Source organism: Oryctolagus cuniculus, chromosome 4 (assembly GCF_051225735.1).
Source record: "Oryctolagus cuniculus isolate XC-2025 breed Fujian yellow rabbit chromosome 4, ASM5122573v1, whole genome shotgun sequence".
Lineage (NCBI taxonomy): Eukaryota > Metazoa > Chordata > Mammalia > Lagomorpha > Leporidae > Oryctolagus > Oryctolagus cuniculus.
In genome coordinates, this window is record NC_142870.1 from 154872780 (window position 1) to 154898011 (window position 25232).

Sequence of the window (25232 nt, forward strand, 5' to 3'; positions counted from 1 at the left end):
AAGAGTCAAAGGGAGCACATAAACAAGTCTAGTACCTGCTAACACTAACCGATAGAATAAATAAAGGGGAGAGTGATCCAACATGGGAAGTGAGATACTCAGCAGACTCATAGAATGGCAGATGCCCTAAATAGCACTCTGGCCTCAGAATCAGCCCTAAAGGCATTCAGATCTGGCTGAAAAGCCCATGAGAGTATTTCAGGCATGGAAAGCCAAGACACTCTGGCAAAAGATCTCTGTGAGTGAGATCTCAGTGAAAAGAACAGGTCTTCAAAGAAGGAGGTACCTTTCTCTGAAGGGAGGAGAGAACCTCCACTTTGACTATGACCTTGTCTAAACAAGATAAGAGTTGGAGAACTCAAGGGGCTTCCATAGCCTTGGAAACTCATGACTGGAGCATAGGGAGATTACTGATGCCATAGACAGGAGTGTCAATTGGTAAAGTCAACAACAGGAGTCACTGTGCACTTACTCCTCATGTAGGATCTCTGTCATTAATGTGCTGTGCATTGAGATTTAATGCTATAACGAGTACTCAAATAATATATTTCACTTTGTGTTTATATGGGGGTGCAAACTGTTGAAATCTTTACTTAATGCATACTAAACTGATCCTCTGTAAAAAAAAAAAAAAAAAAAAAAAAAAAAAAGAAAAGAATAGAAACTATCAACTCCCAACTTGACTCTCACTGGGATTAAACATGACAATAGGTCTGATCTGATTTCATCATCATTAAAAAAAATCATCTATTATTTTTCACTTTATGTTTCTGTGTGGGAGCAAACTGTTGAAATCCTTACTTAATGTATACTAAGCTGATCTTCTGTATATTAAGATAATCGAAAATGAATCTTGATGTGAATGGAAGGGGAGAGGGAGTGGGAAAGGGGAGGGTTGTGGGTGGGAGGGACGGTATGGGGGGGAAGCCATAGTAATCCATTATTCGTACTTTGGAAACGTATATTCATTAAATAAAAGTTAAAAAAAAAAAAAAAGAAAATGTGGTCTATATACACCACGGAATACTACTCAGCCATAAAGAAGAATGAAGTTCTGTCTTTTGAAACAAAATGGTTGCAGCTGTAAACCATTATACTTAGTGAAATAAGCCAGACTAAAACAACAAATATCATATATTTTCTCTGGCATGTGGTAGTTAATATAGAATACAAAAAATTGTATACGAATGAAACAGATATCTTCTGATTTGATCGTTGTTTTTAGCTCCTATTTATTCTCCTGTGGAACTGTGCTCTGTCTACTTTTTGTTTTTTGCATGTTGTGGTTAGTGGTGCATTAAGCCTGTGATTGTAGCGTGGATTGAAATTATGTTTTTTGCAAAAATTAAAAGAAACAGAAAGGAAGGATGGGGGCTTCAAGGAAAGAGAGAGAGATGGAGGGAAATATGATTATCTTTTTAGAATTGCACCTATGAAATAACTGAAATCAGTTCTTTTTGTATTGATAAAAACTTTAAATTTTACTAATACCACTTAATACTAATTTACTAATACACAACTGTAAACACTAACCTGGTAGGAGATGGTATTCCCTAGGCAGTTTGTCAGCTAGTTGTAGTTACGTGGCTTAGCATAGTTTTACTGGAATTGTATATTTCTCTTTTTTTGAAAAGGAAGTCTACATTTTCCTAAATAATTTTATTTAACTTTGCATGAATGTGTATATGAGTAAAAATGTTGTCATATATCTGTGACCCTTTTTTTCACACTTTTGTGTTCAATCTTACATATTTGACGTAATTCTACATTAATATGCAGGCACTATTTCATTTTGTAATTAATTCTCAGGTAAGTTCAGTTTAATGGATAACAATATTCAGTGTTAAGATTGTGCCATAATTTATACATTCTTTTGTTTATGGATATTTGACTTGTTTCAAGTTACATATTTAAACACATAAGTGTAGATTAGGTATTGTGTATATATATTGATGTGTTTGTGTGAATATACAAGTTACTAATGTTACTGAAATGAATGTTTTGTTATAAATTTTTTTAAAAGAATGAGTTTCTGGATATTCTATTTGTGATTTTTTTTTTAACCAGGAGCTACAGGACTGTTTTAAATTCATTCATCTGCTTGGGAGGTTTTAGATCACATAAGTAGAATGAATTATTTTCAGTCCCAATCTTGCATGAGAGTTCAGTTGTGACTACAAATGTTCAAGGAAAAAAAAATTCCTTCCATTTAGAGAAAAGACCAAAGCAAATGTTTCTTTGACATTTTCCTTTGAGGGGGCCTTTTGTAAGATGATAAAATCGCTTTTGTTTGATTTGGAAATTTTCACTTAGTAATTAAATTTCTTCACTGGAAAGAGAATTGGTTTATTGACTATCATAAATATCTAATCTGGTCTGCTTTGTAGTTAGCGTTGTAATTCCACTTGACATTTGGAAACCAAGTGATGTTGCACAAGCAACCTGCTGGCCTTTCCTGCCACATTCCTATAGTCTGTGTCTTAAAACTCTTTTCAAATTTTAAAAATATTTAAAATGCTCCCTGTTGGATTATTAATTACATTTCAAATTCAATTTACAAGACTTCTATGTCAGGGCTGACGCTGTGGTGTAGCAGGTAAAGCCGCTGCCTGCAGTGGCACCCCTTTTGGGCGACAGTTCGAGTCCTGGCTGCTCCACTTCTGATCCAGCTCTCTGCTATCACCTGGGAAAGCAGTAGAAGATGGCCCAAGTACCTGGGGCCCTGCACCTGCGTGGGAGACAGAGAGGAAATTCCTGGCTCCTGGCTTTGAAATGGCCCACGTCTGGCCAATGAGACCATTTAGGGAGTGAACCAGCGGATGAAAGTCTGCTCTGTCTCTCTGCCTCTGCCTCTCTGTAACTCTTTCCAAATAAGTAAATAAATAAATCTTTAAAAAAGAAAGTTTTATGTGGACCAAAAAATCTAGCACATGAAAATATGATCTGAACTTTTAGTAATGTAGCGAAATGTGCTTTGTTCAGTCATGAGTTTCAAAAGAAATTATCCTCTTAAAATTAATCTTTATGCTTATTAATTGTTCTTAGTGAGTCATGTCTATAATAATGCAATATGTTTTAATTTAAGCATTTTAAGGGCTTACAGCAAAAGATGTACAATTTAAAAAACTGTAACATCAGATTGGAATTTTGAAGCATCCTTTTAGTTGCTCGTTACACATCACCCCATGATGTGAGAATGAGGGACCATTAAGTCCTTGCAAGACTTGGAGCTCAAATTCACATGGGTGGTGACTGTGAGACATTCAACACAAGGCAGGAGTCCTGAATACCAGTTGAAATCATTAAGGGAACTTGGTAATACGCATAGAAGGAAAACGGACTTTAGACCAATAGAGCTTCACATCTAAGTACTCCTCACTAGCTATATGATCATATGACATGTTATTAGATCTTCAGTTTTCTTATCTATAAATTAAGGGTGGTAATACTTGTCCCATGGGATATGTGAGAGGATTAGCTAAATTAGTAAACACTGAGAGTCTAGAGTGGAGCCTGGTGACATAGCAGGGTAAGTGATGTGGCACGGTGGATTAAGCTGCCACTTGTGACACTGGCATCCCATATTGGAGTACCCAGTTCACATCCTGGCTGCTCTGCTTCTGATCCAGAACCCCTGCTAATGCCCCCGGGAAAACAGAAGATGGCTCAAGTTCTCAGGCCACTATCATCCATATAGGAGAACAGAATGGAGTTCCTGGCTCCTGTCCTTGGCCTGGCCCACTGGCTATTGCAGCCATCTGGGGGAGAGAACCAATGGGTAGCAGATCTCCCTCTATTTCCATTTCTTCCTCTCTGTGTTGCTGTCTTGCAAATAAATCTTTCAAAAGAATAGTAATATGACTTCCTCAACACAGCAACCAAATCAAATTATTTTTAAACTAGAGAAATAAGAGAATTCATAATACCAAGAGATTTGATGAAGAAAGGTAGATAAATAATTGTTTTTAATAATTGATATTTTGCAGTCATTATAATATAAATAAATTTATTTTGGGGAAGTTATATGTTGGTCAAATTAAGATTAAATATTTCTCAGTGTAATGCAACTACTTCTCTTGGTCAATAAATAATATATCCTTACTTCATTTTGATAAAATATATTTAAATGGCATTAAACATTAAAATGTAAAAAAATTTAAAGACATGAAGATATTGAAAGTAACATGCATGGTTTTTAAAAACAATTTTCATGGAAGGCAGTTTGGCTATGCACAACATAATGTCTGGAAACCACAAACAGATTGATTGATAAGTCTAACAACATAAAAAAATCTTAAAAATTAATACTGCATAGTTAAAGTCCAGAGTCAAGTTAAAAAATGGAAACATTTTTGGCAGCATATATGACAAGAAAATGCCAAGTAGTATCCAAAGAGCTATTACAAATAGATTGAAAAGCACTGATTTAATTTTAAAATTTGCAAAATATTATGAATTAACTTCAGAAAGATAAATGCAAATAAATAATCAATATTTAAAGACATGGTCACCTACATTCAAAAATTTTAGAATGTAAATTAAAGTAATATGATAGCTTTAAACTATCAGAATATTAGATAACACTCATGTGAAATTTCAAAAGCAGGGTCATTAATTCACTTACTGGGAATATAAATTGCTGGAACGAAATTTGGAATGTGTACACCAAAATTTAAAATGAACTAACCTAATGCTATTAATTTATTTACTAAGTGTCTTGGCATACAAACACAAAGTCCTATACACTCAAGAACTTTCATTATGGGATTGTCCGCGAAAACTGTTTTTTTGAAATCCTAGATAAAAATTAAATGTCCGTGATAGGAGAATAATAAAACCAACAAGGCTGACTTAACATGGTATACTATTGACCACTCAACTGAATGGGAGAAAACCATAATGTGCTCATTTTGAATGATTTACAAGTTCTAATTATTATATGCAATGTAATATGTAAGTAGCTTTTATCATTAACCTCATTTACTCAAAGAAAAATAATTAGAAATGTTTGTTTTACTTAATACTATTGGTTGAACTCTTTAATTTACACACGATTATTCTTAAGTGTTTAAATTTACCTGAAAAGTGATCCCTGTTAAATATAAGAGTGGAAATAAGAGAGGGAGGAAATGTACAGTTCAGCACATGCTCAATTGGACTTGCCCCAAATGGTAGAGTTAGAAAAGTGCCAGGGGATTCCAATTCAATCCCATCATGGTGGCATGTACCAATGCCATCTCACTAGTCCAAGTGATCAATTTCAGTTTATAATTGATCATAATGATAGAATTAAGAGTCAAAGGGATTACATAAACAAGACTAGTGTCTGTTAATACTAACTGATAGAATTAAAAAGGGAGAGAATGATCCAACATGGGAAGCGGGATACACAGCAGACTCATAGAATGGCAGTTGTCCTAAACAGCACTCAGACCTCAGAATCAGCCCTTAAGGCATTCGGATCTGGCTAAAAAGCCCATGAGAGATTCACAGGCATGGAAAGCCAAGACACTGTGGCAAAACAAAACAAAACAAAATGACCTAAATGAAAGATCTGTGTGAGTGAGATCCCAGCGGCAAGTAGAGGCCATCAAAGAAGGAGGTACCTTTCTCTGAAGAGAGGAGAGAACTTCCACTTTGACTATGACCTTGTCTAAATAAGATCGGACTTGGCGAACTCAAAAGGCTTCCATAGCCTTGGTAGCTCATGACAAGAGCCTCGGGTTATTACTGATGCCATAAACAAGAGTGTCAATTGTTAAATTAACAACAGGAGTCACTGTGCATGTACTCCCCATGTAGGATCTCTGTTCTTCATGTGTTGTACTATGTGAATTAATGGTATAACTAGTACTCAAACAGTACTTTACACTTTGTGTTTCTGAGTGGGTGCAAACTGTTGAAATCTTTACTTAGTATATACTAAATTGATCTTCTGTATATAAAGATAATTGAAAATGAATCTTGATGTGAATGAGATGGGAGAGGGAGCAGGAGAGGGGAGGGTTGTGGGTGGGAGGGAGGTTATGGGGGGGAAAGCCACTGTAATCCAAAAATTGTACTTGGGAAATTTATATTTATTAAATAAAAGTTAAAAATAAAAAATAAAAAAATAAATGTGCATACTGGATATGTAGCTGAACATTCCTGGAAAGGAGTTTTTCAAAAATGTCAAGAATAGGATTAAGGCTACAAATTTGGACTAGTAGAAATAAGGAAATAATATCCCTTTGTGATTTTCTGAAATACTTGAAATTTCCTCTATTCTCATGCATGTCTTACTTTAATTGGAAGAAAAATAATGCAAGTAGGGGTAGGTGTTTGGTATAGCAGCTAGGACATTGCATGGGCCCTGGACGTCCCAAGTTGTAGGTCTGGTTTCTAGTCCTGGCTCTAATTTGATTATGGCTTCCTGCTTATGCACACCTTGGGAAACTGCAAGTGGTGACTCAAGGGCAGTGGCTTCTGCCATCCATGTGGGAGAACTTGATTGAGTCCCTGGACTCCTAGCTTTGGCCTGGCCCAGCCCCTGATCCCTGATGTTGCCAGAACATGAAGAGTGAGTCAGCAAATGAAAGATTCTCTCTCTCTCTCTCTCTCTCTCTCTCTCTCTCTCTCTCCCTCTGCCTTGTTTTTCTCTACCTTTTAAATAAATAAAAAATAAAATGAATTTATAAAAAATAAGAATATGAAATTAAATTTAATGCCTTTAGGAGCCAGCAGATAATTTCATATATTGAAAAACACATTTGCCTGTGTACTTTTGAAAAGGAACTGTCAAAACTAGACATTCTTGTAATGAAATGATGCATTCATTGATGTCTAATGAGTCTTATTTTCCAACAGACAAAGCCAAAGGAAGATCAAGAGCAGGGACCCACTTTGACTCAGCCCGGAGACGGAGTCGAGCTGTCCTTTATCACATCTCTGGACACCTGCAAAGAAGAGAAAAGAACAAATTGAAAATAAATAATGTAGGTGGTGTGTGTTTACACTACGAATGCTACAGTCTCCCCGGTGGCAATGTTTGATTTGCTAAAGAAAGGCTCCAATTACTCATTTATTGGTTCTCTTGGATTTTTTTCCACTTTGGTTTGTGCTTTCCTCTAAAGAACAAACTGGAAAAGGTCAGCAGTCATGAGGCATTTTCTGTAATAAAAGTGCTTAATCATAACATTATCACAGCATAGAGATTAGAATATTATTGCAGTGCAGTATAAGAATGGTACCTGGGACCTGCAAATAGGGACACAGTGGTTACATTTTATAAAACAAGATGATGCAGCAAGTCATGTTTCACATTCATAGTTTGTTGGATGAAATTTCTCTAATTTAATTTTAGTTCCATCTGTTTTGCACTTAGGTTTCTCTTAATGCTTTTATTCTGAGGGGAGGGGAAGGGCATGAACAAGTCAGTGTAATTATTCCACACAGAACTCTACATTTTATACAAATCACAGCTGAAAAATACACACATTAGAAGCATTAGCCATATATTATCAAGTTTTATAAAATGTTGCACTTTTAGTGAGTGACCATAAGTCTGCTTTCTGAAGACTGTTGCTTATCTGTTCAAAAGCCACAGAGAGTAACTATGGTCATAAACTGTGTTTCTTTGCAGAGTTTTGTATGACACACATCTTTCAAGATTCAACATTTAATGAGTTTTTAGCATTCAGAAACTTCACTTTCATAGAGAAACCCCTAATAATTTCTGTCTAGTTGTAGATGTTCAAAGATAGTCTGTCAAATGATACTAATTACATTAATTTCTGTTGTGGAATTATCAACATATCTCTGGGGATTGTGTGACTATGGGTGGCAGATTGAAGACTTGGAGTCTAACTTGCCAATTACATTAGAAAGAGTTGCATTGAACAGCCAGAGCTACTTTGGAATTAATTAAAAATCCAGAAGCTCTGGGATTTAAGGACACAGTGGGGATTCTTTTGCATTTGATTTTTCACATTGTAAGCTCAAGGGCCACCTAACCTGACACACAAATATTTTGATAAAAATAGCTCATGTATCACAGATGCAAAGTACCCATCTTTCTGATTTAGTAAATAAGGTTATATAAGCCTGTGGTGTGGAGATTTGACATGAATGTATTGCAAACCATGCAGTTCCTTTCTGGAAGCTGAAATAAGGTGCTTTTAGTCCTCTGTACTCCGGGGACCCTCAGCCACGTCCATGCTGGTCTCCTATGCACCGCTGTGGAAAGCCACACACTGCTTTTTAACATCCTTCCTTAACATAAAGATTTTCAAGGGCTATACCTATGCCTTAGTGTCACATAGCTTTGCTGAGAGTCTGGGGAGAGGGGTGAAATGGTTCACAGCTCTCGACAAGCAGGTCTTTCCACTTACTCCTACTTACTTCTCCTTCAGTTACCAAGTCAGCCTTTGTGAAGGTAAACACATTCTAGGAAGAACCAGAAGTGCCCACATCTGGGCTGGAGTTTCTTCACGCAAACCAGCAAAACACCTAAACAAACATTATCTAGGGAGTCTGTGGTGCTGAAAGCTGACGCCATCTTTTAGTGTTTAGCTGAGAATCCTATAAACATAGCAAGTATTAAGCTTTCAGATGCATTTGCTGAGTATGCTATTTCTCTCCTTAGATTAACAAAGTACAAAGCAGTCCTCAAAATTCTGATTTTAGGGGCCAGCACTGTGGTGCAGTGGGTTAAGCCTCTACCTGCAGTGCCAGCATTTGAGTCCTGGCTGCTCCACTTCCCTGCTAATTCTCCTGGGAAAGCATAGAAGATGGCCCAAGTCCCTTGGCCCCTGCACCTACATGGGAGACCTGGAAGAACTTGTGGCTCCTGGCATTTGGCTGATACAATGCTTGCCATTGCAGCCATTTGGCGGGTGAACCAGTGGGTGGAAGATCTTTCTGTCTCTCCTTTTCTCTTTGTAACTATGCCTTTCAAATATATAAATAAATATTTTTTTAAAAAATATGATTTTAAAAGAATCGTAACTCCCACTGCTTAAGTAATTGGCTTAATTGTTGTTTGTTTAAAGTGGATAAATATCGGAGTGGAACATTAAAACAATACATTGTAATTATGGATTCTAATCAATGCAGTGATTCTGATATTACAGGTAATTTCTTGCTTCTGAAGTAAAATGTAGAATGGGTACTGGCTCTGTTCACTTTTTCTTTTCAAGGAGAACAGAGTAGAATGGCTAAAAGACAACAAGAGAGAAGGAACGAAAAGCAAATAATCAGAATAGTTTATTGACTCAGTTATCAATCTTTGAGTATTCTGTCATATTTGTGCAGAAAAAATAATTTTTAATATTTTAAAGCCCTTTCCTTATAACAGATTCCTTTTACTTACATTACATTGTTTGGTTTCCACAGCAACCCAGTACTTGGTATAATTTTTATTGGTCTCATTTTATTAATGGGAAAAATATTATCAGCAGTACTAAAATTAGCAGCAGCAGCTAGGGTACCCAGTCCTAAATTGTCTGATTCAAAGTTGCTGTGTTTTTGCCCCCACCTTGATACTTGTCTGATACAGTTCTCTGAAATAGGAATATGTGCTTGAAACAGACAAATGAATGTATCAGCCCATGAGGAAGGTTTGAGGATCTGGAGGGAACACCTCTCGTCTTGGTTGTAACTTTGCCTCATACATCTTGGAGAAGGTATTCAATTCCTGCATCCCTTGATCTGTTATCTATTAGATGAGAATGGGATGAAGTGCTGTAAAGATCGCATGAGAGTCTTGGGGACTTGGAAAGAAAGAGCTACAAATGCTCTCATATTATAGACCAATACTGTGATAGTGGTCAGCCCGGGCATTACCCAGTGTAGCAACTGAAGAAATAATGTTAATACCTCCTGGGTCCTCATTCAGATGATAGTTTCAAACAATATTGCACAAGTGGTTCAGAAAAGATAACTTTATTTAGGCATTGGAGTTAACTATCAGGTTTCAATAAATGAAACACTAGAGATTAAACAGCTAAGACATGATAGATAATAAGTAAATATATTTCAAAATTAATAAATAATATATACTTAAAATCTACTTTGGTTGGTGGTAGGGTTCTTTAGGCAAACTCCATACATTTGGGGGTTATAAATAGCATGTCATTCCCCCCCACACACACACACTTCCTAATAATAGCACACTTTTTCAGTTGTGTACATTTTCATTTGTTTTCACATCATAAGAAATTATTTCCCTGAATCTTGATGTGAATGGAAGGGGAGAGGGAGTGAGAAAGGGGAGGGTTGTGGGTGGGAGGGACGGTATGGGGGGGAAGCCATTGTAATCCATAAATCGTACTTTGGAAATTTATATTCATTAAATAAAAGTTAAAAAAAATTATTTTCCACTCAAAAGGGTCTTAATACAGCTCCACAAATGTGGTGAGTGAAGAGCACCTACAAGAATACATCAGAAGTTTCACTGAAAATGGAATTAAAAGATGAATTTAATTTGATGCAAAAAAAATTGAAATCATGTCTGCAAGACAGCTTCAAAGATTCGTAGAAAATGTAAATTAAGAAAAAGTGATCATAGATGTCAAGGTGTTTTTGCAGCATAATAAACTTATCGTTCAATTATGTTTTCCATGGACGTTTTGAAGTACTTTCATATTTTTTTTGCTCTGGACTTGGATAAAGACATACAAGATTTGAGTTAGCAGCATTTCAAAATTTAAGTCAAACCTGAAATATATTGAATTATCTGTATCTTTTAAAGATATTTATTTATTTTTTTTTTAATTTTTTGACAGGCAGAGTGGACAGTGAGAGAGAGAGAGAGAGAGAGAGAAAGGTCTTCCTTTGCCGGTGGTTCACCCTCCAATGGCCGCCGTGGCTGGCGCACTGCGGCCGGCGCACCACGCTGATCCGATGGCAGGAGCCAGGTGCTTATCCTGGTCTCCCATGGGGTGCAGGGCCCAAGGACTTGGGCCATCCTCCACTGCACTCCCTGGCCACAGCAGAGAGCTGGCCTGGAAGAGGGGCAACCAGGACAGAATCCGGCGCCCCTACCGGGACTAGAACCCTGTGTGCTGGCGCCACAAGGCGGAAGATTAGCCTAGTGAGCCACGGCACCGGCCTAATGATATTTTAAAGATTTATTTTATATTTATTTATTTAAAAGTCAAAATTACAGAGAGGGAGATACACACACACACACACAGACACACACAGATCTTCCATCTGCTGGGTCACTCCCCCAGATGGCTGATATGGCCAGAGTTGGGTCAGTCTAAAACCAGGAGCCAGGATCTTCATTTTAAATATTTTAAAATAATATGTTTTAATAGTCTGTAAAATTGAAACCAAGTGATTTGTGAGGATGATGAATGTGTTGTATAGCCCAAAGGTAACACCTTTCTTTTTGAGTTTTGCCGATCTTCATTCCTACTTCTAGAACTATTTTCTCCATCAAACAATGTAGAATTTCAATTTCTGTAGTAGAATAGCAAAAAAACACTTGTATAGAAAATGAGCTACTCCATATGGTTTCTAATAACTTCTTATAGTAGTAAATATTTAGGGGAAAGTTATATCAGAATCCATCATGTGCTATTATGACTAGATGTGCTTATCAGCTTTGAGGATATTGATACCAGTAGACACTGACTCTCCCTTCCCAAGCACCATGGTGCCTGAGTTTTGATGAAAAGTCCAACAGGAATACTTTGTCATGTCTCAGTTTTATGCCAAAGTCTAAGCCAGTACCGAGGCAAAGAGTGTATGTCAAACATCAGGGAACTGGATAGAAGAAAGATGCAGTGGAAAAAGAGTATCAAAGGACAGTCTGAGAGTAACAATACACTGCTGCACCATGAAGTACTGGCATTGGGAGGTGGTTGTGTGTTACTGAGTGAAAATGTTAAGAGGAAGGGGAAATGTGTTGGGAATGCCTATCAAAGAGAGATGCCATACAGGAGATGCCATACAGGAGTGCATTAATATTACAGAACAGAACTGAGTATTCTTGATCTCTTCTAATCTTTCTTGAAATCTGAGGGCTCTCAGAACATACCACATAAATGTGCTGTCCCCTCAATGAGTGAGGCAAGTAAATAGCACTGTGACCCACAAATAACATGTATTCCAGAACTTTTAACTGTTCTGTTAATTCAACTTAACTTTCCAATTTGAGTTTCCATTACCTATCTTGTAGTTCTCATTAATTGAGGTCAAAGCAAGGTCTTCAAGTATCTGGTCACAGGCTTGTCAAATTTCCACACATGCTATTGTTGGACCTCCTTTGTCTTGTAGCAATAGAGGAATTTTTCATCAATGTAGAGTACTTTTGAAGTGAAATGCGTTTGCAGTTATCAGAAACTCCAGCTATTCTTCTCCATTTAATCAGCTCCACAGTGAACATTGCCTGTCTCCTTCCATGGTTTAAGCAATAACCTTTAAGTAACTATTCCTCAATTTACCATCTTAACAAGTTCTCCCAAGGTCAGAATGCATCTATGTCAATCAAGGTAATGAAGTTTGGGGTTCTAACTTGAAACTTCACCGATGCGTGTACAATGTGATTATATTTTCAAAGACATGAAAGAGCTGTTTATAATATTGTATTGGTAATCTCTATTCTTTCTAGAAAACATTTGCCACTTTTGCTGGCAGCAGCATAATCTCAGGTCAAATATGTTCTTTGGACAATGATTGTTGTCTGAAAGCCATCAATATACAGAACATCCCCATAGCAATAGGCATGTAAATATATATATGTATGTGTGTATATATATATATATACACATACACATGACAGGTAGAGTCACAGACAGTGAGAGAGAAAGACAGAGAGAAAGGTCTTCCTTCCGTTGGTTCACCCCCAAAATGGTTGCTACGGCCGGCGCTGCGCCAATCCAAAGCCAGAAGCCAGGAGCTTCCTCCTGGTCTCTGGTGCAGGTGGAGGCGCCCAAGCACTTGGGCCATCCTCCACTGCCTTCCTGGGCCACAGCAGAGAGCTGGACTGGAAGAGGAGTGTGGGGAGCAACCCGGACTAGACTAAGTTACTGGAATTAAGACTTATTCTATGCATCTGCTCTCCCACAATATGGCGCTGAGAAGGGAGAAACAGCTTCTACACAGCTGCCTCCAGTTCAACCAATAAACTGTAGGACCTGCTCCTGATTGGAGGAGAGCAGCGTACTCGGCGTGTGGGTAGCAGAGTTGGGATTGGTGGAAGAGGACTATAAAGGAGGAGAGAGACAACATGCACCAGGAACATCTAAGGGGAACATCTGAGGGAACACCTGTGCAGCCCCCGAGAGAGCCAGCCGGCAGTGTGCCGCTCCCCTGCGGAAGTGGGGAAAGTGGCCAGGGGGAACCGCCCTTCCACAGAGGTGGAAGGGACGGTAGCCAACCCGGGAAGAACCAGCAGCAAACCCGGGGAGGGCCGAGCAGACAAAAGAGCAGCGCAGGGTCCTGTGTCGTTCCTCCACGAAGACGGGGAGCGACATAATGGTGCCGTGACTCGGATATGAAGCCTAGGCAGGGTTCAGTGTCGTTCCTCCATGAAGAGGGGGAGCGACAAGGAGCATCCGGGACTAGAACCGGTGCCCACATGTGTTGCCTGTGCCTCAGGCGGAGGATTAAGCAAGTGAGCCACGGTGCCAGCCCCCATGTAAATATATTTTTGTGTTTACAATGTGAGTAGAATTATACTTGAAAGTGTAGATATATTTAGGTAGATTTTATATAATGGTCTTAGGGTAATGATCTTTTTGTGTTTTTATGAAAAAAAATTAGATTATTCATTTAATGTGACCAAATACTGTGAATTCTTCGTCATAAAAATGATTTATGCTTAGTTTTAATACAATCATGCCTCATTTCACACCAGGGATATACTCTCAGAAATGTGTTGTTATAGCACCCTTTAGAATGCATTTATACAAACCTAGATAGTATAGATCAATTACTGAACATGGACTCTTGATGCAATCATGAGATGTGGAAACATGAAAGGTGTGAAGAGGCTTTAAGAATGTCATGGAAAATGCATAATTTGCAGAAAATACTACATGGATTTAAAAAGATTGCATCAAAATTAGCATATTTTACTTCCATTTTTACATAACTTTCTTTAATACTCTTGAATGAAGTTGTTGCTACCACAATAAGCATACCATTTTATTGCAATTTTTAATCTGTCATAATATGCCATTTTTTACATTTTACTTATTAATAGAAAGAGAACAAATTTCATGTGTTTCATAGATACAAGTCTAAGAATCATAAATATATATATGTAAGAATATATAGTTTCCTGTTTCTCTCCCTTCCTCCTCCTTTTTTTCTTTCCTTTGTTTCTTTTAATTTTTTGTAATAGCATACTTTTTTTTTGACAGGCAGAGTGGACAGTGAGAGAGAGAGAGACAGAGAGAAACGTCTTCTTTTTGCCTTTGGTTCACCCTCCAATGGCCGCTACGACTGGTGTGCTGCGGCTGGCGCACTGCGCTGATCTGAAGGCAGGAGCCAGGTGCTTATCCTGTTCCCCCATGTGGGGTGCAGGGCCCAAGGACTTGGGCCATCCTCCACTGCACTCCAGGGCCACAGCAGAGAGCTGGCCTGGAAGAGGGACAGAATTCGGTGCCCCGACCGGGACTAGAACCCAGTGTGCTGGCGCCGCAGGCGGAGGATTAGCCTATTGAGCCGCAGCGCCGGCTAATAGCTTACTTTCAATTTACTTTGTAACTACAGGATAATGCTCTTCTAAATAAAGAGTTCTATAAGTCAATAGTAGAGAGCCTACTGTTATGCAGAACTATAGACAAAGGTTATTAATCAAATCAGAGATGTCAATTTTGCTCATATACATTAAGTTTTTTTTTTTTTTGTACTCTATATATTAGTTACCACAAATCAGAGTAAACAAACGATATTTGTCTTTTTTGGGACTGGCTTATTTCAGTAAGCATAATGGTCTCCATATGCAACCTTTTTTGCACAATACATTTCATTCATTTTTATGGCTCAATAGAATTCCATTGTGTGTGTGTGTGTGTGTATGTGTGTGTATCACATTTTCTTTATCCAGTCATCAGTTGAGGACATCTGGGTTGATTTTGTATCTTAACTATTGAGCTGCTATAAACATGGTGATACAGATAACTGTTCATAAGCTGATACCATTTCCTTTGGGTATATTCCCAGAAGTGGGATGGCAAGGCCATCTGGTAGATCTATTTTCAGATTTCTGAGGAATCTCCAAACCATCTTCCATAATGCTTGTACTAGTTTACATTCCCACCAATAGTAGGACTATAATGTAATGACAAAATGTATAGTACAGTTAATGTACAAATCAGTAAGAGTCTCCTACTATCTCTAGGAATGTATAATGTACATATGTAGGTCCTATATTTTATAAGACTGGCAATGCAATTGATTTGTTTACTTCATCAGTACAAGCATGCCAGTGATACATTGCACTATTATGCTATGATGGCTACAATGTCATTAGGTAGTAGGAATTTTTCAGTTCTATCCTAGTCTTATGGAATCATTGTCATACACATGGTTTGTCATTTATAGAAGTATTTTTATCAAGTTCATGGCTATGTATATCTCAACTTCTAAAAGTCACTTGTAAGATACATTGACATCGTATGCACAAGTGATCCTCCTCATGGAAGTGTGTCCAATGTTGTGTAATTCTTGTTTCTAATTCTAGGTTTCTCCCTTCTCTCCTCTATGTTTTTATCCACAGAATGTATTTGTAGATAAACCAGCATTTCCGGAGTACAAAGTTTCTGATGCAAAGAAGTCCAAATTCATACTTCTGCATTTTAGCACTTTTAAAGCTGGCTGGGACTGGCTTATTCTGTTGGCAACGTTCTATGTTGCTGTGACTGTACCTTACAACGTTTGCTTTATTGGCAATGATGACCTGTCCACCACCCGGAGCACGACTGTCAGTGACATTGCAGTGGAGATTCTGTTCATTATAGGTAAGAACCAATAGTCCTTTTCCCTGGAGGTTGGTGTAGGGGAAGTAAGAGTTCCAGATTTTCCAACATGAATTTGAACTAAGAATTATGTCCATAAGTATGTTTCAGCCAGAGATTCAAAGTTTGGAGAATTTCATACTTGGATTTCTAGAAATTGCATCTTTCATGTCCACTGTTTCTGCATTCAAACAGGTCTAATCAGATTTCTGTGTTTCTATTTGTATTTGGCAGGAAAGAATGAACTAAAAATACCTAATAACTGTTTACTTTGTACTCTCAGATCCTTCAAGATCTTAATTATGTAGAGTCAGAGATGGGGCTTGGCAAGACTCCCCCAGTGGTGTCCTGACAGTGCCCAAGCCGGTACAGGGTTTTCTTCCTGCCCTTCCATGACCTAGCATAGCAACATGTTGATGGTGGTTTCAGTAAATGTCCTGGTTGTATAAGCAAAGGTTCCAGTCAATCAGGGGAAGCAGTGAGTAAATGACTTCAATTAAATAACAAGCTTCAAGGGATGTTTGCTACAAGAGTTTATCTTCAGATTACTGCAAACTTTGTTGGTGTACAAGTGTTCCAGTCTTATAAGCTTTGTCCTACTTCCCTATCCCTTAAACCTCTGTCCTGCATGGACCAAAGCCTGGCTATTGTCTGCTGATCTAGCGTGAACTCTAAGCTTAGATTCACCTCTTGTCACGTCTTGGCCATCATTAATAACTGTTGCTTCCTTCTTACCTGATCACGGCGATATAGAGCAACTTGTTTGTTGTAAAGATGATAGAACTTTTGGAAAATATTTTCAAGCAAGTGGGTGAACAAAGGAATGAGGAATTGATTTCAAAAGTTTGAAAGTGGACTGACACAGTGGCACAGTGGATAAAGCCACTGCCTGCAGTGCTGGCATCCCATATGGGCACCCATTAGAGTCCTGGCTGCTCCACTTCTGATTCAGCTCCCTGCTAATGCACCTGGAAAGGCAACGGGGTATGGCCCAAGTGTTTGGGCCCCTGCATCTATGTGGGAAACCCAGATGAAGCTTCTGGTACCTGGCTGCAGCCTGACCCAGCCCTGGTCAATGTGGCCATTTGGGGAGTGAACCGGTGAATGGAAGATCTCTCTCCTCTCTCTATCCCTGTCTCTTCCTCTCTCCCTGTAACTCTGACTTTCAAAGAAATAAGTAAAAAAGTTTTTAAAAAATAGTTCAAAGGAAAGTACATAAATAATGAGACTGATTGAACCCTGTTTCAATGGTGGTAGTAGGTTTTTTTTTCTGTTAAAACTTTGGGGCATGAGTGAGTTCTCGAGCCAGCTGTCAGCACATGTTTGCTCTGTATGCATTCGTCTGCTGCTAGTGTTGCTTTGACATCATTGTTAACATTCCATTTGCTGGGCAGACCCCCCAGAACCTCCTCAGTACCCTTGCTCCTACCCCAAAACTTGTGACTGTAATATGCCTAGGCCACTAGATGGCAATGTTGTCTAGTTAGGTGGCTCAATAGGCTGCATACCCAAAGAAATTTATCACATGTTCTTTATCAGCAAAGCATAACCTTGGGGGGCTGTTAAATAGCAAATAAAAACTTTCCAGTGTGAACAAGAACTTAAAATGCAAATCGTAGACAAATTGGGTGTGTCTATATGCCAATTCATTGTGGTTTTTATTGTGTTACTTTGCCAAACTCTTCTGTCCCTTCCAACTCATCCCTGATGCCATGTCTGTTAGCATCCTAAAATATTTTCATGAGCTGTGCAAAGTTCTCCAGAACTTCAGTAATCATTCAACATGTCTCAGTCTCAGGGTTTTTTTTTTTTTTTCCTGTGTGATAACAATTTCATAGGGCTTCATGAAATAATGGTTGCAAATATCTGCTTAACAACTATTTCTTCATCTGTTTTATTTACAACTGTTATTGGAAGAAGGTTGTATCATGAACTTTCTTTTCCATTCTTCCTGATGCTTATATACTTGAAATGCCATGGGCTAGAAGCCAATTCTGGTACTCAATGTTCATTAGCAGATGACAACTTTTTTACCCCATGAAAACCCGTAGATACAGCAGAGATATGTTATATTTTTGGTTTTTTGTTTCTACTAATGATGTTTTCCTCTACTAAACCAATGGAGATTGCTTTCTTTCATGAACATTGCCCCTAACATTTGTGTTTTTCTTGTTGTCATTTCTCCTGCTTTAGGCAGCAAGATTGATTCACCCAATAGGCAAAACGTATCCATTACTCATGACATACCAAAGGAATGGAATCCTATTGCTGTTTTCTATAAAGATTGCTTAAGAATTTCTGATTTTGGTCTTTGGTAGTTTTAGTGTGACTTGTCTGGAATCAATTATTGACTGATTTATTTCTATAAGCTGTAACAACGTCCCTGCATTTACGTACTGTCATCTTTCTGTTCTTTCTCCCTTTAAATGAACTTAAGTTCATCTATGTTTTATTTTAACGAGTTTTAAAAAACAGTTTAAAGGAATATTTTGATGTACATTTTCCTGAATTTTTATTCTGTGAAATATTTCAGAGCAGTGGCCTAAAAATTATCATTAATAAGTTCAAATATCAGGAATAAAAAAGTACATTGCCTGCAATATTGTATCTTTACAGTGCAAAGATAGTGATTGTGCCAATTAATATTTGTTAAATTAGTAGATGTAAAATCTATTTGCATATTGGACATGCTATTTCTTTATGTAGAATATTGTTATTAAATTGACCTTGTATAATCAACTGGATAAGAATCGTTAAAAAGCAATTGGAAAAGGAGAGTTTTTATACAGCTAGAACATGGTATTTTAAAAAGCAATTTGTTATTTTTACCAACAATATGCAAATATAAGCTAGTGTGATTATTTATTCTTAATGGAGAAGAATTAAATGTTTCATGGAAAAAGGGTTCATAGTCAAAATTAAAGTTGGGAGAGGACATATGCCTTTCAGAGACCAACAATCACTTGAGCATTGTAAATCCTCTAAGAAGTTAAGTGATAAAGAAATCTCTTTAAATGGGATTATCTAGCACCTTGCAAATTTATTTTTACCTCAGAACTTGTGCCCCCCACCCCGGCCTTTCATAATTCTCTTTTGGGAAGACTAACTTAAAAATGTTCTTTCCAAATAAAATCACTATAAAGAAAGTGTCTAAATGTAAAGATGCTAATAGAAACTTAGACTTGAATGGTGAGCTTGAGACTCTTTCGAGTATTCTGTCACTCTTGAATTTTTTGTAAGCCACAGTGATTCTTTGGGCTTCATAGGATATAATGCTTGGCTATGAGTTGCAAAGTTTGGCTATAAAGCCGCCCATAGGTTGGAAATGATCATGAAAACTTAGCTACTGATTAAAAGCCTTATGGAAACTTAAAATGAGAAGTTCCTTAATGGCCTCTTATCTAATGCACTGTTTTCTTATTTCATAAGTAGGAAAACAGCCCAGTGATATGGGCCAGACCCCACAACTGACTAATGGCAAGTGAAGCCTCCTGGTTGTTGCATCAGGATTCTTGTTTAATAGTTTATGGTCACTAGGTTCCATTTTCTGCAAGATTCCACTGAACCTGCTCCCCACTATTTGTAGCAATGAGGCAGCCAATGAGAAAGAAGAACCAACTACCCTCTCTCTTTTGCATTAACACAGAATTTAAGAGTCGGAATATAGTCTTGGTTGTGAATATCCATGTCTTACCCTCACAACCCTCATTTCTGTACTAAAAGAAAAAAAAGAATCCAATTTTGTGTAGGCATCAGTATGCCCAGACCCATATAATAACACATGAGTTGTCTAAGCCACTGCTAATTCCATTGCCCTTCATCCATTTCCGATATAGTACTAAGTACGTGGCAAATTCTATCCAACAGAATATGAAGAGGCCATGTTGGTGGGTCAGAAGAGGTAAAAGGTCCCTTGGAAATCATGCTTTTTGCTGAAATCAAAAAGGAGACATTCAATGAGAAAAAAAAAAAAATCTCTGCAGCCCCATTCTTTCCTTTCTGGAGGTGACTGAGTGTGATGTTTGTGAAGCGTGAGGCCATCTTGCAATAGTTAGGAGAGCCATGGCAAAGAAGATGGCGTTGCATAGAGTACCTCCAGACTCCTGGTTTGGTGATATTCAAAGCTCCTATCATGGAAGTCACTGTTATTTGGATATTGATTGCTAGTAGCTATTTCATTGTAAAAATAATCACCACTGCATCATCTGTGACACCATCATCTGTGGCCTGTACCATGGGGCTGTTGGGGCGACTACGTTATATTCTTTTGAAATGAAATAGTGTGGCCTTTTTCCATCCTGTCATTCCACTATAAGTCTAGCTAGGAAACAATTTGCTCATATTTAATATCTGCTGTTATAATCACAAAGGCTTGGAGTAACAGGCTATGCCATAAAGTCATAGGTCTGATCCACATGGTCGCTAATAACTCCTCAGAAAGCTAAAGGCCAAAGGAAACATAAATTGTACATTCTGTTTGCTCCACATTTACAATAGTCATAAATCCCTGGGTTATTTAATAGAACTTCCAAAATAATAGAACAGAAATACTAATGGGGAAACATAGAAAAGGTAATAGTTGAGAATTTTCCACAATGAAAGGAACAAATGACTCCTGAAATTAAGAGTACTCTGGCTACTGAATAAGATAAGTAAATAAAAATGTGTCCACACTTACATAGGTTACAGTGACACTGCAAATTATAAAGAATTAAAAAGAAGATATTCCAAACTTTTAGAAAGAAAACAGATTTACTTGCAGGATAATAATTCTAATGAAATCAGTTTTCTCAGCAATTGTATTGTTTAAAGACGAAGAAAAATATCCACCTTACTATTAAAAATCTCTTTCTTGGGGGCCGGCGCCATGGCACAGTAGGTTAATCCTCCGCCTGTGGCACCCGCATCCCATATGGGCGCTGGTTCTAGTCCCAGCTGCTCCTGTTCCAGTCCAGCTCTCTGCTATGGCCTGGAAAAGCAGTAGAAAATGGTCCCAGTCCTTGGGCCCCTGCACCCACGTGGGAGACCAGGAAGAAGCTCCTGGCTCCTGGCTTTAGATTGCACAGTTCTGGCCATTGCAGCCATTTGGGGAGTGAACCAACGGAAGGAAGACCTCTCTCTCTCTCTCTCTCTCTCCCCACTGACTGTCTGTAATTCTAACTCTCAAATAAAATAAATAAAATCTTTTAAAAAAACTCTATGTTTCTTCTTTTCCCTTTCTTTCTTTCTTAAACCTATCTTTTTCTTTCCTTCCTTTTCTTTATTTTCTTCTCATTTCTTTCTTTCTCCAAGTTCACTAGACATAAGGAAATGGACACAATGAGGACATTCTCACAAAACAAAACAATCATACTACAGATTTAGTAGGAAGAGAAGCAAGCCCAGAAGGGAGGAGTGGATTCAAGATAAAACAAGAATTCGAATGAAAATTGATAAAATATTTTGACAAATTAGATTAGTTACTGGATAAAAAACAATATTGCCTTGGTGGACTCAAACAAAAGAGCAAGTTATAGCAGATACTGTGGAATGTGTTGATAAATTTAATTAACTGTTGGCTGAAAATGTATTACTGAATTTTATATTTTTAAAATAGGTGGAAATCAAAATTCTAAACAATAATTACCAGGTAAAGACAGCAGTAAGTAGATCAAAAGCAATACTCATGTATCACATTTTGAGATGGTCAAAATAAGAGTAAAAAGATTGAATCCTAGAGAATATTGCCAAAAAACTTATAATTAGTTTTGTGTATTAAAATTTTGAAATAACTACGTGCAAAATGAAAAAGTAAGCTATCAATATATCCATGATTTCTAAACAATCAAAAATTAAAAATATGAAATACTATGAATCTAAAAGAAAAGGATTAAGTGTTAAAGTGATCATATAGATAGAACCAAATGTTAAAGTGATCATATAAATAGTACTAAGTGTTTGGTAATAATAGATAGAAGTAAAAAAGGAGTGAATGCTCCAATATGGGTGGCAGTTCATACAACAGACTCATAGAATGACAATTGCCTGAAGTAGCACTATGACCTCAGAATCAGCCCTTAATCATCCTGGTCTGGCTGAAAAGCCGACGGGAACATTTCAGGCATGGAAAGACAAGACACTGTGACAAAAACATGTTCTACATGAAGGACTTCTATGAGCAAGACCCCAATGGAAAGAAGCAGTCACCAAAGAAGGAGGTACTTTCCTCTGAAGGGAGGAGAGAACTTCCAATTTGCCTAAGGCCTTTTTGAAATACTGAAGGAGAGTCTCTGGATCAAAAAAGTTTCCATAGCTTAAGCAGCTCATGTCAATAGCCTCGAGTGATCACTAACATCATACATAAGAGTATTAATTACTAAATAAACAAGAGTCACTGTGCACTAATTCCCATGTAGATCCTCTGTTCTCAAAAATTGTATTATGAGACGTAATAGTAAAACTTGTTCTCAAAGAATTAGTTTGTTTTTGTGTATTAACTGAAGAATATTCTTACATCACACAAATTATAGTTATGTCTAAGTGCTTGCAAAAGATATAGGTTCCTCTTTAAAGATTATAAAGTTTCCAAGAAAAAGCAAAATTACCATCAAAATGCAATGACTTTGAATAGCTTTTGTTCTTGTTTATTTAAAAAATTTTTTTGTTTTTAGTTTTTTGTTTGTTTTGTTTTACCCTTCTCTCTTTCTTTTTCTTTTTCTCCCTCATACAAAGTGCTGAACTCTTTGCCTAGAATAGAGCTAATTTTCTGTGTATAAAGTTAAATGAAACAGATCTTAGTAAAAAACAATACTGGAACAGGAGAGAGAAGAGGCAGAGGGGGTAGAAGTGTGGGTGGGAGGGCGGGTACAGTGGGAAGAATTAATATGTTCCTAAAGTTGTATTTATGAAATTAATGCAAATAAATTAAAAAAAAAAACAAAAAAAGAAAAGGAGAGAACAAATAAAGAATAAAAATATGGGAAATTAGAAGATAAAAAATAAGGTAGCAGTGTTAAAGCAAGAATATTAACACATACAACTGCAAGTGTTTCTTTAAATCACATAAACTTTGAACATTTACTTGATTAATATAGCTCTTGTTGAAATGCAGTTTGTCCATGCTAATATATTTTGTGAGAACTCTAGGTTCCATGTTTCTTTCTGATTTTTTTATAATACTCTAAATTAGATACTTTATGTAATGGAATAATTCATGGAGATAATGCCATCAATAATGTATTATTGTTATTTATTTCTGTTTTATCCATCTATTCTAATGCCCTAAGTAAAAGACAAATGCAAATTTCATTTCCCAATACATGCAGGTATTTCAGAGTTCATGGGAAACATGGAATTAAAAATTATTTTCTTTGAGTCTTTTTTTAAAAAAAAACTTTGAAGTCCATACATAAGTTTTTAATAATATAAATTTTCATGAAATTTTTGAAGTATCTTTCCACCTGAATGTCTTAATCTGAACATTAAAGAAATGACAAATATGAGAGGAAACTGTCTCACCATATATATAAGAATGATAATGCCCTGTGACTTACCTATTACCATAAATGGACTAGGATAGAGGGAGCATGTGTTCATAAAATATGGTGCTTGTTTGAGACAGAGCAGAAACATGAAAAATGTAATGTTACTGAATTTAGAAACACCAAAAATGTGAATTCTTGATTTAGAAATCTGCTGCAATTGTGAGGAATTTTTTCTACTTCCCTTTCCAAATATGAACTCTGCTAAATCATTCATTGCTCTTCCAACTTTTTCCAAAATACTTTCTTAAAGTATAAACAACGTGCCTGCTCTCTTTGTAGAAATGGCATAATTCATGTGTTTCCCATTCACATATTTTCCATTGTCATCTATGGAGTTTGCACTTGCTGTTGCATTAACAACTTCTCTCCATCATCCGAGAAGTTTTAAGGTAAATAAATACACAAATAATAAAGAACTAGAAGCACATATATGTTAAATATATTGAGTAGTTGTTTAAATATTTTTAAATGACAGACACATTATGATCATTTGAGCATAAGTGTAATTCATGATATGTCATTCAATTCTTTAAATACTTATTAACATCTTGCATGTGATCACCCACGTGACTGGGCATGGCAACCCTTAACATAGCATGGAAGATCCTTCATGGTCTGGACACATTTTCTCCATTCTTTCGCCTATCACCATCTGTAGCTTCTTCCTAAGGCTCCAGTGACTTGGAGTACCTGCTGTTCTTCAGTTGTGCCATTCCTTTCACGTCCTTGCATATGCTTTATTTCTGCTCCCAGAAATAAAAATTAGCAAGACAACCCCTTAGTTCCTCTTTACCCAAATTCTTCTTATTCTTTAAGTATCATCTGTGAACTCTTTTAGAAAATCTTCAGCGTTTCTACCTGTGTTACCACAGGTTGGGCTTAAAAGTTCAATTATGCACTGTTGCAATGGTTTTCCTTCTCCACTTTGCAACCTCATATCACCAGTATCTATTGGCCTCTGCACACATACACTGTAAACTATAAGTTTCCATAGGGTATGGACCAGACAATGCATTTATTTCTGTACTTGCGCCACTAATGCACAGTATCTGACCCACAGTAGAAACTAAATTAATGTTTGCTGACTAGCATAATTCAGATAAAATAGGAAAAGTATTAAGGTGAACAACAGCCTCATTTCCAAATGCAGGCCTATGTGTTTTCTTCAGGTGGCCCCACAATCAACTATTTTTTTTAAAGATTTATTTATTTATTTGAGAGGTAGAGATACAAACAGTGAGAGGGAGAGAGAGAGAAAGGTCTTCCATCTCCTAGTTCACTCCCCATATGGCCACAACGGCCAGAACTGCGCTGATCCAAAGCCATGAGCCAGGAGCTTCTTCCACGTCTCCCACATGGGTGGTGCAGGGGCCCAAGCACTTGGGCCATCTTCTACTGCTTTCCCAGGCCATAGCAGAGAGCTGGATCAGAGGAGGAGCAGCCAGGACTAGAACTGGCGCCCAAATGGGATGCCAGCGCTTCAGGCCAGGGCTTTAACCTGCTGCGCCACTGTGCCGGCCCCAGAACAACCACCCATTTTTAAATAGTGTAGCCCTCTTTAGAGTTCCTAATGCTTAGCATGATTAAGTAAATGGCAGGTATCTTAGGAAATCCTGCAGCTTTTAGCACCTTACCCAGAACCTTGCAAAAACCCTAAGAGCTTGGCAAGCTCCCCTAGATGGAGTGTAGGGTAAACATGGAATGAGCCCAACATCTTTACATGCTGGGTGCCAGCGTCTCTGAATGCCCAACAAAG

General features: G+C 37.5%; 1 protein-coding gene across 1 annotated transcript in view; it reads left to right on the forward strand.

Annotated features, from left to right (window-relative positions):
• KCNH8 (potassium voltage-gated channel subfamily H member 8) overlaps positions 1–25232 on the forward strand; it is a 449001-nt gene that overhangs the window by 231620 nt on the left and 192149 nt on the right. The window contains exons 4-5 of the mRNA XM_002716200.6: positions 6847–6974; positions 15716–15956. Of these exons, the coding sequence (XP_002716246.1) occupies positions 6847–6974; positions 15716–15956 (369 nt within the window). The remainder of the gene's footprint in view (positions 1–6846; positions 6975–15715; positions 15957–25232) is intronic.